Here is a 17,842-nt window from a genome sequence, read left to right on the forward strand (position 1 = left end):
TCCAGTGCGTAAATACTGCTCACGTATATGTTTCTAGGTTTATATTATGCATTTCATACAGTAAAATTACTTTTGAGCAACTAATAAGAAGCGCGAAATGGTATGCGTTTTAGTTTTGTTTTGTGCTGGGACTCTGCTTAAACCTTTGTCTGATTCTTGTGAAACTATCCACACGACAGTTACAGTACCTAGGAGTTGACTTCAGTGATGTCACTGATGGGATGTTTCTAAAAATCCATCCTCTGTAAAACGTCTTCTCTAGTTATCCTGCATATGTATTCGCTAATGAAGCTGTGTGTTCTGAGCCTGGGTCTCTACATTTCTGTATGAACCAGCTTAGAGGGCTAAAGACAGCTTGTGTAAGGCAATTTATGCTCCTAAAGTCATGGTCAGCATTTATTATTGTACTGTGCTGTAAACTTGTTCTGTGCCTAGTCACATTATTTTATAGCGTTTTTATAGCGTTATCAAATCTGGTGGTGCTGTCTGTTAGTTTCCTGACTCCCATGTCACATGGTCTGTGATTGAATTCCATGGAACTATGACTTTATTTTTTAACAAACATTTCTTTGAAAAAATAAAACGTTTCCCTTGGTCAGAGATTAAATAAAACCTCACTCGCATCAAACAAATGTATATTTCTAAATTTCACAACATGATCGAATTTAAGTCTTTTTAATAACAATGAATAGTCACCTATGCGTTACAAAATAAACATTTATATTGATTTGAATCACGTTTTGAACCCGCTACCAGTTAACACTGTACTTCCTACTTTGAAAATACCTGTGAAACCGGTTTAATTCGTCACAGCCAGCACTCCGGCAGAGAAGGGGTTGTACTCGTAAAGTAGAAGCAGGCGAGATTTCCAGCGAAAGACACCTCCCCCCCCCCCCATACTATTCAAATTGTATTACAGCATTGTAATTACACATTGTAATTGTATTACACATTGTACACATGCTTAAAAGAGAAGAGAGAAAACGCCAGCCTTCTTCAGGTGTGAGGGTTTCTGCTCAGAATGAAACGCTGAAATGTAATGTAGGCTCTGAATGGGTTCAATTATGATTTGGGCTTGATTAAGGTCGCTGCCTTTCATCTAAAACCCTACTTGAATCCTTCTAAACTAAAAATCAGTTCTAAATAAAGAGGTATCCAGGTAAGAGTGAAACGGGCTGACAGTCTGTGGAGATCGCCCGTTTTCCATGTAAATAGTTCCCTGGTTCCGCACCCCTTGGTGTTTCTCTCGCTCTCTCTCGGGTCACCTGATCATTAGCTCGAAACATTTCAGTGCTTTGTGTATATTCTAATGGTAGTGGGGGCAGGGTGTGTGGGAACAGGTTTGGTTGAAATTGCATTGGAGATCTATGTTCTTCACACCTGAAACATTTTCTTTGAAAGCATTTTCTTCGCAGTTTAGCCGATCTTGTTACAGCATGTTACAGTTTACTATTATTAACCATATTAATTTTAAGTGCTTAATACCATTTTTTGACCAGACACGAATATTCTTAAGTCCATATCTTCGCAAGGGAATCAGTGCGAATTGCAATACTAATTAAATGACCGCAGGCACTTTCCACCCCCTCTGCCAGCAGGAACATTCCTATTCTTAGTTCAGCAGCTCATTACAAACCGTTTTTTTTTACACAGCAATACAGCTTTGCGTTGTGAATCTGTTTTTCCGTGTTTACAAAGAAAGTGGAATACAGTGATACTACCTGCTATACAGATACATATGTTTAGATATTTAGACCCTTAAATTAATATAATTATTAATAATAATGATTATAATGATAATAATGATAATCAGCCAGTGAAAGCTCTGTTGTCCTTCACATCAATGCCTGAAACATTTTACCGAACCCAGGATTTTACAGAGAGGGAGGAGGCGCGGAGCTCAGCAGTACAGAACGAACATTCTGCTGCCTGGAGCGCTTATGGCAGCAATCACGTCTGCATTTATAACTTAGTTTTTAAAATTAATCAAGCAATATGAAGCATCTCTTTTTACTTTTAAGTCCCTTAATTATCATTAAGCACAGCTTTCTCACCACTTAGACTACTTTTTGATACCATCCTTAGTCACACCAGAAACGTGTTGTTCTGTCTAATGACATTACAAGTAGAAAGATTACAGATTTTAATCGTCTTTAATTTTGTTACGTTATACATTAGTTATACATTAGTGCTGGCTTAAGGAAACAGCCTTTCCACCTCTCTTGTACATCAGTATCCATACCTAGTTATTTAAACAAATTGCCTCTAATTATAAACATCTTAATATGCTGGCTCTGTGGATCCGCATCAGCTATGTTTGCCCATTTCTTCAATTCATGTGCATCCAACACACAGTTCAATGCCAGCAACTACACATAATCTAAAATACAATCCTTATTTCAGTATCTATGTAAACATATAGTCTGTTAACTTCATCATCTTCATCAAAAGTATGCCTAACCCCATTAGGAAGTGTTCTTGTTATAAGTGTATTCCTCAGCTTTCCCCAAATTATCTTCTTCTTGCCAACATCTCTAGTCTTTTATCCTGCAATAACTCAGCCAACACTTAAATCTCCAAAAGCTGCTTGTGTTAATTTCTTTGAATCACAAATATCATGTGTAAATACTGGCCATGTAATACTCTGCATTGTGGAATAATAGTTTATTTTAAAGGGAACTAGAGAAACTAAGAACTAGAGAAATCAAGAAATCTTTTTTTTCTAGAATTAATAAATGCACATCCTGTTCACTGGGGAAATTAAATCCACACTGAGCAATCTTCAATATGTTCAGAATATGACAGCAAGATGCATTACACCTGTTTTCAAGTCCTTGCACTGGTTACCTATCAGATTTCGAGTCAACTTCAAAATCTTTATCCTCCTTATATACTGTCCTACAACTGTTATTATTGATCACCGAATTATTGCACTTGAAAATAACTTCATTCAGCTTTTCCTGAACATCTATGACAGGCAGAGAGAGTGCTGTTTCTGGTGCGATCTTTTGCAGCTGACATTTCACTGTTTTAAACGAACAAGAAATTAGATTGCTCATAAATCACTTATTCTATATAAACACAGCGTAATTGCCCTCCGAAAATCCTCTTTTTCTTGTTCGTTTTAGAGACCTTGATCGAAACTGATTTTAGATGTCAGAAAGGATTTATTTTCTCTGTATTTCCTACATTGCTTTGTCGAGATTTTAACTTTATATCTAACTTTATATCTAGGCTCAGATTTCAACTATAAATTGTACAGTAATTAATAGCAGTAAATACTGATGTTTTGCGCCCTCTTACCACAAAAATATATGTTTTGTAGTTGGGATTAACTTTATTTCGTACGGGTAGCTACTCCGATTCGGACACCGAACAGTTAAAGATGGCGGCAAATCAGACACCCAGAGAGGGGGGGGGGCGTCTTCTCGCCTCCATAACTAAAATGCCAAATAGGAGTGGCTTAAGCGACATACACAGTCGTGTAACTGACAGTTTGAGGTAGCCTATCGTGTAAATTTCGCTTTGTTGCTGATAGGTTAAGCTTTCTAAACTTTGCCCCAAAGTCATGTGACTGATTTTTCGCCCTATTTCGTTGGTTAAACGCAATGATCACAAGCACCACCATGGTAACTGGGATGTGTAGTTTTTAATTCCGTTTGAATTATAACTGTACGTACTGTCTTCATATTTGGCCAGGGCTTTAAAAAAAATTAAAACATTTCGGTGCCGTCGTCTCCGCTTTATCTTTATAGGTACCCCCGTGCTGGAAGAATTTGACCTCGGACCTCGGAGTTCGCTGGCATTATATCCTAGAAGACACAGACCGGCGCCAGACCGGTAAATGCCTGATGAACTAGGGATTGGACAGTTTCCAAGTGCTTGTACAATCAATGGAAATGTTCAAATAAATGTGCAAAAGAAATAAACAAAATAATCATTTATTTCTTTATCATATTGGCTAGCTAATGTCCTCTCTTTGCTAGTTAGTGGCTGTGTTTCTGCGTTGGGTAGCAACGGGTGACTGTTCTCAGGCGGAAGATGTAAACAGCTTAATTTTCGTGTTAAATAATTTTTAAAAATTAAAATTCATTCTATACAGCAATCACATATTTGGGTACCGTTTCATAAAACTTTCATGCTTAAAATGTTTAGGGAGAAATGGAAGACTGGTGTGTATTTTTTCTTTAAACTTTAAAGACCAGCCATACACAGTACAGTTTATGTACATACAGTAATGTTTATGTTCCTAAATTAATATCGTTTATGACATTCAGATGCGTTATGCTCCTCTTCTTTTTATGCTCAGCTACTAAAATTTCCCTTTAGTGGTAAAATTCCATATAAATATTCAAAACTAAGCGGATTAAAATGTGCACAGTAAAGACATTAAATGATTAAATCTTTTCACTACCAACCAATGCACCACGAGTGTCCCTGTCGGTCATTTTGACCAGCCAATCACTTACCACGGTACCCTCTGGTGCCCTGCGGGTAGATTACTGTACCGTGGGTTTTTACCGCTCATTTTGAATGGCTGCATCTGTATGTTATAGATTCTCAATACATTATGAATAATACTCTTTATGCATTACGGCTTTTAAGGCATTTTTTTATCATGTATCACCACTGATATTAAATTATAATTATTTCAGAATTTGGGCATTATTTTCTGTTTCATCTTGTGATTTTAACTTTGTATTTTAAAAATCAATCTAGTTTCATGGAGATATCCAGGAACTAAAAACATACCTGTGTATTTGACATGACCTCTGAGACTTGTCCTGAAACAAATTCAGTGATAAGGTGAGTTCAATTCACCTGATTTGCTTCATATATATTATACCATATATATATATAGGACTCTATCAACTACAATGACAGTCTTGAAATATTTAATGTTTATTCCGTGTGCAGACAAGAATGAGGCTTTATAAAAAAAATATCATAATACCTTGGGATATACACAGTTCCAAATACAATTCTACAGTTAATAAAGAAAAGACAAAGAAGAATATTTCAACTTGCAATTTACATGCATTTAATTAACTTTAATTAATGTCTTACATGATATAAAAATGTTAGATATTGTTCCAAGATGTTGTGGTGGCACAGTCATTAGCTTTGCTGTGTCACAGTGCTGCAGCCCTGAGTTCAATTCTGGATCTGAGTTTTCACTGGGTGCTCCAGTTTACTTTGAAAACAATGTCTGTGTTTGTGTCTTTGTTCCATGCAATGGATTGATGTCCTGTAAAGAGTTTACCCCGTCTTGTGCCCATTGCCTGCTGAGATAGATTCCAGCTCCCCTGAATTGCATCAAGGGGTTAGGTAATAGATATTACAAATATAATTAAAGTGGACAAATCACAATAATCTAATTCAATTTATAGATTTACTATGGATGGCTTTAGCATGACACACATAAATAATTTAACCAAAACTTTACATTACTTTGTCTAGAAAATACTAACCTGTGCTGTGCTCAAACTTCCTTCTTTTCATTATGCAGATGAGGACAGTGATCACAATGAAACACATAGCATTTGACACCAGCAGGGCACATACAGAGGGAGGAAATGTAGATTGAGCAGTAGATTCTAATACAAAAATAATCAAACATAAAAATTAAGATAACATTGTCAAGTTTGATCAGTTAAACCTAAAACACTGTTAAATGAAACATCAGCTGCATATAGTGTTGTGAACTTTAATTAGTTCAGTGTTCAGTGTTTGATTTAAGAGCTTTATAAGTTTTGATTTTCTCAGCTTTATACCCTGAAGTATAAAATATTTATATTTTTTCATTATAGTTACAACATACTTTCAAAGAGATGAAACCATAAATGAAAATATGAAATTGTTTATACTTTAATTATTTCTGTTGACATTCCTGGCAGAAATATAACCAGGTATTCTTAATTTTACATTTTTAATTAAAATTCAAGCTCTCAAAATAGTCAAGAAGGACTGTCACAAAGTTCTGCACACAAGTAAAGACGTGATTATCAAAATAAATGAAGTTCAAGGGGCTTTATTCCTAACTCTTTCAGTACACATAAAAAATGCATTAAATGGTCAGCACCCACCAACCACACCTTTCACTGTGCTGACTTTTTAAATACCAAACAAAACCTTAAATACATTCAGGTAAATGTGAATTCTGAAGTCTTTTCTTGTTTACTCATAATAATACATGATGTACTGTGACTAATTACAAGAAATGGTGTCCCCTAGTGCCAGTTGTAGTTCCATCCCTTTCTTCTCCTATACTCAGCTAAACCTTTTATGGTTTAAATTCAATCTGGTTTCTTAATGTGGTTCTTTGTATTCCTTGATTTTGGCATAAAAGTAATTCAGGATTTCTGTGTATAGATCAATCACAATAAATATATTTTTGTATTAAATTTTAATGGAACAAAATGGGACATCAATGGAAAAGAGTGAAAGGCACTGTATATAATCTTCTACATATGTTATGTACATATAAAAATATTTAATATGTGATATATATTTCAGAGTTCTTTATGTCAAACAATTAGAGGCATTCAGACTTTGACATCCATTTAATTTGAGTTTTTATTTGATTTTTAACTTTTTAAAGTCAGTTTTTTATTGTTTATATTTTAAAGTCAGTTGTTTATTAATATATGTTAAACATAAAACTTACCTGAAATGTCCAACAGGGTCCCATTTCCAAACAGGATCTCCCCACAAGTGGCCACAGCACAGTAATAAGTTCCAGCATCAGAGGGGCTGATGTTCCTCTTGGGGAGGTTATAGACACAATTCTGTGTAGGAGCCCCAGTCACAGAGCTCCTCTCACAATGATCACTCCTGTTTTCATAAGTGTAAATTATTCCTGGAAGGGATTCTTCTGAGTCATGTCTGAACCAATAAACACTGTGATCTCCTGCACAGGTCTCCATGTGTATTGTACATTGCAGGGTTGCATTGTCTCCTGGCCGGACTGGGGCAGACACAGGCTGCTGAACAACACTCCTGCTTATTGATTCTGAGCCTACAAAAAAATATTTAATTATATTAATACCTGGTTTGCTGTATTGATACAGTACATATATACGGTATATCCATCCATTTTCTTATTGTGCCATTCAATTCTAACTTATTTGTTAAATGATATGAATATAAACAAATATTTATAATGTGACAATTCCAGTTAGCAAATTATTAAGTGCCACAATCTTTCATATAACAGAAATATCTGGCATGATTAATGCTGTATTTCGTCTTTAAAATATGCTATATACATTTTAAAAGTCTAGATGGGCTTACTGACATCCTTTCATTTCTAACTTTTCTTATGATCTAATGATGTCTGCATCTGTTTCTCTGAACCATCTGTGCTGATTTGCACTGCAGGTTTAAAGCTTAGAATTTAACCTTGGAGAGGAAAATTGTAGGCATTCATTTCAGACAGCATTGCAAGATGTTCAGCTATTTTCTCTTTATAAAAAAATGTACACATGTTGACTAATCTAACTGTCTAGTTATGATGGTAGACTAGTATTTAAGTAAGACCAGTATTAATATTAGGTAAGAATTTCCTAGAGGGTTGCAGAGAGAAGCAGGTTGACTCCCCCATAAGTTAAAAGGTGGGTTAATTTTCCATTATGATTAATAGTTAAAATTGGAGAAACACACTACAGCTCCCATCTTTTGAAGTTAGATTTACAGGGGAATCTTGAGAAGAAAAGCAAGTTTCAAACCATGTCTGGTTTGGAAGAGTTTTATATGAAGTTTGGTCTGGTGTTAGCCCATGTTTTCAGAATTCCTGGGATTTATTAATAAAAGTTAAACCAAATAGTTAACCTATAAAAGTTTTTTTTTGTTTTGTAGGTTTTCTAACCTCACACTTACTGATCAGGTAGACCTGCCACACCATCTCAATATTTTAAAGCACAGAGTACTGTACATTTGTATAAATTCCATTTAATATGAGCAATTTAGAGAAACCTGGATGGTTAATTGAACATACAGCATTTGTATTATTAAATTATATTGGTGCTGCACTATGAAATGAAAACATGGTTATAATGAAAAACCCATAATATTTAGAATAATTATTTGATGTTCACATGTATTTTTAGACCCATGTCATAATATACAGTGACACCTGTTATATACAGATGCAGCCATTCAAAATGGGTGAGGTATTTCGCGCCATACCCTGGTGGGCGTGTCGCGGTATCACGCGGTATCACTTGGTGTCACGTATCATTTGACGCTGTGCCGGAAACTATCCGGCGTCTCCTTGTAAAACCGCCAGGGGGAGCTTAACCTCTCATTTACAGCATTTGAGCCTTTAATTTTGAACTGTGTATTACAGCATGTTAATCATCAGTCATTAAAATGTTGGTATATTTTATGAAAGCAAGATTGCTCAGTTGGACAAAAGTACACAACCTACCTTTATCAGAAATATTTATGCATCAAAGCCTTTACTGAAGATATTACTCATAGTATTAATAATGGATGACTTTGGACAAGCTGTATACTCAAAGTATAATTTCTTTAGCACATTTGTACAAGCACTTGGAATCTGTCCAAGCCATACTTTGTCAGGCATTTTCATTTACTGAAACGGACATAAAAACTTCCTTGATTTTAACAGGGCGTTTCATAATTTCTAACTACGAAAATGATTTAAAATGCGACACCTATCATTCAACTAGAGCTTAAAATATCACAAGGATCCTCAAGAGCACAGCAAAGAGTGTATTAAAAGACACTTGTATTTATCAACGCTTTCTTTTCCGTATACCAGATTTTATGGAACCACTTCAGAGGGGTGTCAGCCAGTCAGATTCCAGGAATCGGCACTTTAAAGGAAAAATACACACCGGTATTCCATTTCTCCCTAAACATTGTAAGCTTCGAAGTCTTTAACTAACGTGATACCGGAGTCAACAAGCATACTTTTAGAATTTGATTAAAAGGGAATATAATATGGAATCGCGTATCTCAAGAATTTAAAGACCAGACAAACACGTTTTCAATAAAATTATTTTATTCATTCAGCAGTTTGTGAGAGGGACATCCAGCAGGTAGAGACACACACACCGGTTTTCATTGACAAAATTGTTTTTTTTTCAATTCCTCTTGTCTAACAGGAATGTTTTGTTTGTGGACAGACTGTTGGACTAGAGGAAAAGACCGCCTCCTCCTACGAAGCATTTCGTTGATCCGATCACGAATTCTTTTCCAGTCGTACGCAGCAAGGGTTGAGAATCTCCGATTCACCATCGTACTAATGGTCACATTATTTTATAGCGTTTTTATAGCGTTATCAAATCCGGTGGTGCTGTGTGTTAGTTTCCTGACTCCCATGTCACATGGTCTGTGATTGAAAACTGTGAAACCGGTTTAATTCGTCACAGCCAGCACTCCGGTTGTAAAGTAGAAGCAGGCGAGATTTCCAGCGAAAGACACCTCCCCCTTCTTCAGGTTTGAGGGTCTTCTGCTCAGAATGAAACGCTAAAATGTAATGTAGGCTCTGAATGGGTTCAATTATGATTTGGGCTTGATTAAGGTCGCTGCCTTTCATCTAAAACCCTACTTGAATCCTTCTAAACTAAAAATCAGTGTTAGTGAGTTCTAAATAAAGAGGTATCCAGGTAACAGTGAAACGGGCGGACAGTCTGGGGAGATCGCCCGTTTTCCATGTAAATAGTTCCCTGGTTCAGCACCCCTTGGTGTTTCTCTCGCTCTCTCTCGGGTCACCTGATCATTAGCTCGAAACATTTCAGTGCTTTGTGTATATTCTAATGGTAGTAGGGGCAGGGTGTGTGGGAACAGGTTTGGTTGAAATTGCATTGGAGATCTATGTTCTTCACACCTGAAACATTTTCTCTGAAAGCATTTTCTTTGCAGTTTAACCGATCTTGTTACAGAATGTTACAGTTGACTATTATTAACCATATTAATTTTAAGTGCTTAATGTAAAATCTTGTAAAAATATATTTTCATTGTTCAAATATACATTAAGTCTGACTATCATATAATAAGTTAAATACAAAACTAAAGAAAAAATAGGGTTAAATATAATTCAAAATATTTTGCTAACAATGTTAACTGTTTATGAATAATAAAATGTATTAACTAAGGAGTAGGATGGCACAGTTGTTAGTATGTTTTTTGTTTTGTTTCTTTTTCATAAATACAACAGTAGTACCTGATGTCTCAGTGGCTTTCAAAATTAAATTATGCATGCAAACCTGTGAACTAAAAAGATAACTAAGATATCCATCCATTTATAATAGTGGCAAAGTGGTTAGCGTTGCTATCTTGCAGCACTGGGGTCCTAGGTTCAATTCCTGCCATCCTGTGTGTGTGGGGTTTACATGTTCTCTCTGGGTTACATGGTTTTTCTCCATATGTGTGATATGACTCCCTCTCGCACTCCAAAACATACTGGTAAGTTAATTGGTTTATGGGAAAACTGGCCCTGGTGTGTGTGTGTTTGTGTCTGTCTGTCCTGTGATGGACTGGCGCTATGTCCAGGGTGTATTCTGCCTTGTGTCCGTTGCTTACTGGAATAGGCTCCAAATCCTCTGTACTGGATAAAGAGATTAGAAATGGAAGTAAAGGCACTGTGTGGATGGAACTATACACATTGTTAGAAACCCACTATGAAATGGCAGCATCTCACTGAGAAAAAAAACATTTTATAGTGCTTGCTTAAGGAAACAGCCTTTCCACCTCTCTTGCACATCAGTATCCATACCTAGTTATTTAAACAAATTGCCTCTAATTATAAACATCTTAATATGCTGGCTCTCTGGATCCGCATCAGCTATGTTTGCCCATTCCTTCAATTTATGTGCATCCAACACACAGTTCAATGCCAGCAACTACACATAATCTAAAATACAATCCTTATTTCAGTATCTATGTAAACATATAGTCTGTTAACTTCATCATCTTCATCAAAAGTATGCCTAACCCCATTAGGAAGTGTTCTTGTTATAAGTGTATTCCTCAGCTTTCCCCAAATTATCTTCTTCTTGCCAACATCTCTAGTCTTTTATCCTGCAATAACTCAGCCAACACTTAAATCTCCAAAAGCTGCTTGTGTTAATTTCTTTAAATCACAAATATCATGTGTAAATACTGGCCATGTAATACTCTGCATTGTGGAATAATAGTTTATTTTAAAGGGAACTAGAGAAACTAAGAACTAGAGAAATCAAGAAAGGCTTTTTTTCTAGAATTAATAAATGCACATCCTGTTCACTGGGGAAATTAAATCCACACTGAGCAATCTTCAATATGTTCAGAATATGACAGCAAGAATCCTATCAGGGATGCATTACACCTGTTTTCAAGTCCTTGCACTGGTTACCTATCAGATTTCGAGTCAACTTCAAAATCCTTATCCTCCTTATATAATGTCCTACAACTGTTATTATTGATCACCGAATTATTGTACTTGACATGACTTCATTCAGCCTTTCCTGAACGTCTATGACAGGCAGTGAGAGTGCTGTTTCTGGTGCGATCTTTTGCAGCTGACATTTCACTGTTTTAAACGAACAAGAAATTAGATTGCTCATAAATCATTTATTCTATATAAACACAGCGTAATTGCCCTCCGAAAATCCTCTTTTTCTTGTTCGTTTTAGAGACCTTGATCGAAACTGATTTTAGATGTCAGAAAGGATTTATTTTCTCTGTATTTCCTACATTGCTTTGTCGAGATTTTAACTTTATATCTAACTTTATATCTAGGCTCAGATTTCAACTATAAATCGTACAGTAATTAATAGCAGTAAATACTGATGTTTTGCACCCTCCTACCATAAAAATATGTTTAAAAAAATGTCATGTTCCCATAAAAAAGTCATGCCTTGGAGTATAGACCCCCAAAGGAATGCCGTAGACTCAAACTGCAAAATAAACACATACAGAAAGAAAGTATTTGTATTTTAATTGCAAATCCTGGTACTGTATGAGTGATTGGTATGACTTTCCTCATTACAAATCTCTTATTAGAATTTAAATTTCTCTGTAACTCCAGGTCAGAACAGAGAAAATGTATCTGCATTAAGGAGTTTACGATTATGAAAAATAGAAGGATAAGCATGATACGTATGTCTTCTGTCATTTTCTAAGTCATGTTACTGAGCACCAAATCTTATTGAGAATATGAATCCATTTAAGGTTTATAACATTAAAGTAACGGTTTATTCCATGCTGAAAATGTTTGTACCAGACTTTTTTGAGGCCTGTTTAATTGTGTCTGAAGTCTGATGTTGTAAATTTTATTGTTAAAAAGATCCATGAAAATGTCACTACTAAAGTTAGCTGGTACTGTTGGTATTGTAAGTGGCAAGTAGAGCTCATATTTTAGATTTTGTGTAGTTGCTAGCGTTGAAGTGTGTGTTGGATGCACATGAATTGAAGGAATGGGCAAACATAGCTGATGCGGATCCACAGAGCCAGCATATTAAGATGTTTATAATTAGAGGCAATTTGTTTAAATAACTAGGTATGGATACTGATGTGCAAGAGAGGTGAAAAGGCCAGCACTATAAAATATTTTATTCTCAGTGAGATGCTGCCATTTCATAGTGGGTTTCTAACACTGTGTATAGTTCCATCTATTTCTAATCTCTTTATCCAGTACAGAGGATTTGGAGCCTATCCCAGTAAGCAACGGACACAAGGCAGAATACACCCTGGACATAGCGCCAGTCCATCACAGGACAGACAGACACAAACACACACACACCAGGGCCAGTTTAAATCTAACCTCAGAACCTTTCTTTTCAGAAGACTTAGTGTCTGTATCTGCTTCATTTTCTAATTTTGGTAGCACCTTTAACTGCTTGTCTTTCTTATATGCATTTACTTTGTAATCTGCGGTCATTTTATCTGTTTTTACATCTACTGTATTGCTTTGAGATGCCACCTTTAATGGTGATATATCAAATAAAGTTTTTTATTATTGTTATAGGGAAACATGATCAGATTTTCCCTGGTTCAGAAAAAAAGATCTAAAGTATACTAGTTTGTCACTGTTGTCATTCCCTTTGCTAAGTGACTTTTCATACTAATCTGATCAATCTAACTGCCAGTTTTCTGTGCTTTCTCTATCCTGCTAGATTTGCAATTATACTGAAAATTTTCATCTTGAAATAACTCATTTCTAAATACCTTTTTCACTGTTAACATCTTGCAGCAACTCTGCGACAAAAAATACACTCTGACATTTCATCCTGCTACCAACATTAATTAAAACAAATCTTAAGATTTCTATATTTATGTCTTTATTTAGTGGTTTCATTAGTGACAAAGGCTAAACTTTCTTGGAAAAATGTCTTTTATGTGTTGCGGAAAAAACTGACTTGCTTTAACAAAATATGTTTACAAATCCTTTCACCTGGCATTTTCGTAGTTAGAAATTATGGAAAGCTCTGTTAAAAGCAAGGGAGTTTTTATGTCCGTTGCAGTTCTTTTGCAACATGAATATAATTATATCGTTATTAATTTCTTGAGATACGCGATTCCATATTATATTCCCTTTTAATCAAATTCTAAAAGTATGCTTGTTGACTCCGGTATCGCGTTAGTTTAAGACTTCGATGCTTAAAATGTTTAGGGAGAAATGGACCAGCCATATACTGTATGTTTAAGTTCCAAAATTAATATCGTTTATGGACTTCACACGCGTTGCAGTATGCTCCTATTCTTTTTATGCTCAGGCACTAAGTAAAAGGAGATGCTTCATATTGCTTGACTAATTTTAAAAACTAAGTTATAAATGCAGACGCTCCCTCGGTGCGCTGCTCTGGTGCGCCGGCTCTTACACAGTGCCTGTCTGCCGTAAGCGGTACAATATACATACCCAACACTGCTTGTACCCATCTGTCATGCAAATAAAACACCTTGAATTGAATTGAATTGAGGGGAGAGGGGGGGAATACTAAAGCCAATACTGGCTTAATACCCTCAATGGGCTTTGACATGCTAATGCGTTGGTTTAACAGTCCGGGTGTGGCAGGCTTCCAATGTCAACTCGACTCGATTGGAAGACAATGAACGTATTTTAGCCCTAAATGAATTAATAGCAAACATGGTTTACATAAAATACATTTTTCCAAGAAAGTTTATAATTATACGATCTATAGTTGAAATCTGAGCCTACTTTAAAAATAAAGGAAAAGCATTTTCAGAAATCACACTGTGTTTATGTAGAAAAAGCGATTAGGTTTATGAGCAATCTAATTACCTATTCGCTTAAAACGCTATATAAAATAAAGTTTATTTAGAGATGAATGATCAGTGTCGCAGTTTAAATAATGGGAGTCAGGAAACTAACACACAGCGCCACCGGATTTAATAACGCAATAAAAACGCTATAAAATAATGTGACTAGGCACAGAAAAAGTTTACAGCAAAGTACAATAATAAATGCTGACCATGACTTTAGAAGCATAAATTACCTTACACTCAATTTAAACACAAGCTGTCTTTCTGTATGAACCTCTAAGCTGGTTCATACAGAAAATGTAGAAATGCATTAGCCTGATTTTGATTAAAAAACACATAATTAAACACGCGTTTGCGATTTAAATCAGAACACGATTTAAATCAATATAAATGTTTATATTGTAACGCATACTGTCCAGCCTCCATTTCACTATAAAAATTTACTCTGTTGCACACACACACCCAATAGAAGCAGGAACCGCTGTCAGAAGGGAAGATATGTTCAAAATATCGCAAATATCGATCATGTTGCGATATTTTGAAATATAAAAGTCAATTGATTGTCCATAATATCGCTTTGTTATGTTTGTTAAAAGAACAGATCCAGCACCAGCTGGATTCAAACACACAACCTGCCAGTTGGCAGTCACGCACCTAGACCAGTCGGCTACAAGACAGCTCGCATGAACAGGCAGGCGAAACAGCCCTACACAGCCCTGTCGCAGCACATGAATACCGTTATTAAATTCTTGAGATACACGATTCCATATTATATTCCCTTTTAATCAAATTCTAAAAGTATGCTTGTTGACTCCTGTATCACGTTAGTTAAAGACTTCGAAGCTTACAATGTTTAGGGAGAAATGGAATACTGGTGTGTATTTTTTTCTTTAAAGTACCAAGACCAGCTATATACTGTATGTTTATGTTCCAAAATTAATATCGTTTATGGCGTTCACACGCGTTACAGCATGCTCCTATTCTTTTCATGCTCAGCTACTGAGATTTCCCTTCAGTGGTAAAATTCAATATCTACAACGGGCACAGTAAAGACGTTTACAGTAAGTCTTTCTACGACAGACCAACGGACCACGAGTGCCCCTGTCGGTCAACCAATCACGCACTGCGGTACCCCGTGTCATCTTACCTGCGGTACGTGTCCGTACCGCTCACTTTGAATGGCTGCATCTGTATATATACTGCCTGTGCCATTTATTTTTTACTGTACAATGAATTTTGTAAAAATGTATTGTATCAGTCCTTCATAACAAATTGAAGAACCGGTCTAATAAAAAATGCAATAGCTCTAACACATTTTAATAGTTTTCTGTCTGTTTTAAATGATAACTTTCTCCGTTAAACATTTTAAAGACAATATTTTGTTTAAATATAGGATTAAAGTCAAAAAGATTAATAAACAACAGTAAGTTTTGTGTACCATGATATAATAATAGAAAGGAGCATTGCATCCAGATTTTCTTATATACTTTTTTTTTTCTCTGTTCTCATTCCAAGCTTAAAAAAGTTCTTAAAAATCTTCATCTCATATATTCATCTGCAGGGCTGTTTGTTAGTGGAGATCAAGTTCAAAGCTATCCTTGTGTATATTTGAACTGAACCAAATAACTATTTCAGGCTTTTGCAGGAATGAAATTATAGTTATGATTTTTTTTGTAAAAACTAAATTAAATCTCTGTGCTGTATCTTGTATCTGTACTACATGAACAGAGACGTGAACACAAAAACATTTAGCATACAATTATGGACAATATGTGCATGTACGCACATGTGAAAAAGAAATAACTACTTTAATTTCTACCTTACCTTTAAGATCTAAAAATGTCCCATTTCCAAATAGCAACAGGTCATAGTCACGGACCCCGCAGTAATAAGTTCCAACATCTGAAGGTTTTGTTTTTGAAATAATGAGGTTCAAACTGCTGATGTTTTTTGACACTTCAAAGCGGGTATCATTTATGAATTCTCCATACCGTGTAGCTTGAGATGAGTGAGCATACACTGTTAATATACACTTGGGAGCCTGTCCTGGGACCTGTTTAAACCAGGAGAAGTAATTAGCAGTGGAGTGTGATATGGAGCATCTCAGAGTCACAGATTTTCCAGGACTGGAGGTCACCAGGACATTTGGCTGGACAACAACCACTGGGCTCACACCTGTAGAAAGAAAAAAATATATACTTGCACATTGGAAATCTAATGCTGGTTTATTATTTCTGTTTAATGTTCACTAATAAAATTAGATAAATATTGGTTTGAGCTTTTTTTTATGAAACTCATTAAATGTTTTTTCCTTGTTGCTGCTGTTAAATTAATTATATAAATGAAAAGTGAAACAAAATATTAAATAATTTCAATGAAAAAATAATTGTAAAAATAAATGAGGTCTAAATGTTAGTTATATTATGATTAAGTATTGTGCATCTTATTAGTTTTGAATATCATTATATAAAAAATAGTGAATAATACTGTATAATCTACATAAGAAAAACATTTTCATCAAGAAATATGTTTTAACAGATTTGACTTACTTTTTCTGAACAGAAAGAGTACAAGTAAGCAGAATCTGAGCATACTGGCTGCTGCTCTCTGAATCAGGAGAAAGTGAGATTCCGAATGAAGGGAGTGCTGTGCATGTGTGACAGCTCAGGCATTGTCCACCACCCAGAATGTCATGTGTTTTGGGCGTCTAAAGTTAGCATAAACAAACGAGACATTCAACACCCACTGTTTCCTACATTTCAAAAGACCCATTATGGAAAAAAAGTGGTTATGTACAGAGAAATCTTTGCAAAAGCACCACTGAAGCCTTAGGCGCAATTATAAAGGTCCGTTTTCTTATATTCAAATCCCATATGGAAGGACCGTGTAAATTATGAGGATAGTGCAATTCTGTCCCCATTCTATTCACTCTACATTTTTTTCAACCAAAATAAGGCTGTAATTTATCATTTACTGTTATCACCTCAGAGTCTTTTACAGATTTTGAAGTGACAACAGGAAACGCTGACAAGGTGCATTACATTGTGTGATGCTTACTAGGACTGGTGGTAAGATTGTATGATCATCTTGCATTATTAGTACAATTATTATAGAACATACTAATATTGATAGTATTTCTGAGACTGTATATCTTTCAATTTTTTTATAAAACCACATTTGTTTCCTAGCATGTAGTACTGGAACTAATATTAAAAGGGCAAAGTAATAAGCTAAAATGCCCATCTTACTTTCTCACGTATTCATATGCCATCCTTCTGAGAAGAAGTTGGTGTACCTGAAGAAAATCAGAACAAAGGTAGAAAACTGAAGAAAAAAATAAATGGAAGCTTAAACAAACATATGGCCCAAATTATTTGAGATTGCATATGCAGGAGTCAAGGCTTCTGCATTATGCATTACTTTTAACTACAGTATAGTTTGTCAAAAAGGTCAGTTCAGTCTCCAGTCTGGTGATTTTAAAACAAGGGGACAGGCAGTTTAGAAAATGCTTCTGCATAACTCTAATGATTACTTGTATCATTAGATTGTATTAAACATAACTTTTGAGGTGTGGTGGATATTTTGCGCATGACCACTGACATACTGACCT

The 17,842-nt window shown here is 35.4% G+C and overlaps 1 protein-coding gene across 2 annotated transcripts in view; it reads right to left on the bottom strand.

The window, feature by feature from the left end:
• The window catches only part of LOC102698442 (uncharacterized), a 44,526-nt gene extending 27,623 nt beyond the window's left edge, over positions 1-16,903 (bottom strand). For both annotated transcript variants that reach the window (XM_015361802.2, XM_015361800.2), the window contains exons 1-3: positions 16,782-16,903; positions 16,057-16,407; positions 6,668-7,018 (exon numbers count right to left, since the gene is read on the bottom strand). In XM_015361802.2, coding sequence (XP_015217288.1) covers positions 6,668-7,018; positions 16,057-16,407; positions 16,782-16,824 — 745 coding nt within the window. In that variant the 5' untranslated portion in view covers positions 16,825-16,903. The remainder of the gene's footprint in view (positions 1-6,667; positions 7,019-16,056; positions 16,408-16,781) is intronic.
• Between the last annotated feature and the right edge of the window lie 939 nt (positions 16,904-17,842).

Source organism: Lepisosteus oculatus, chromosome 13 (assembly GCF_040954835.1).
Source record: "Lepisosteus oculatus isolate fLepOcu1 chromosome 13, fLepOcu1.hap2, whole genome shotgun sequence".
NCBI classification, from domain to species: Eukaryota; Metazoa; Chordata; class Actinopteri; order Semionotiformes; family Lepisosteidae; genus Lepisosteus; species Lepisosteus oculatus.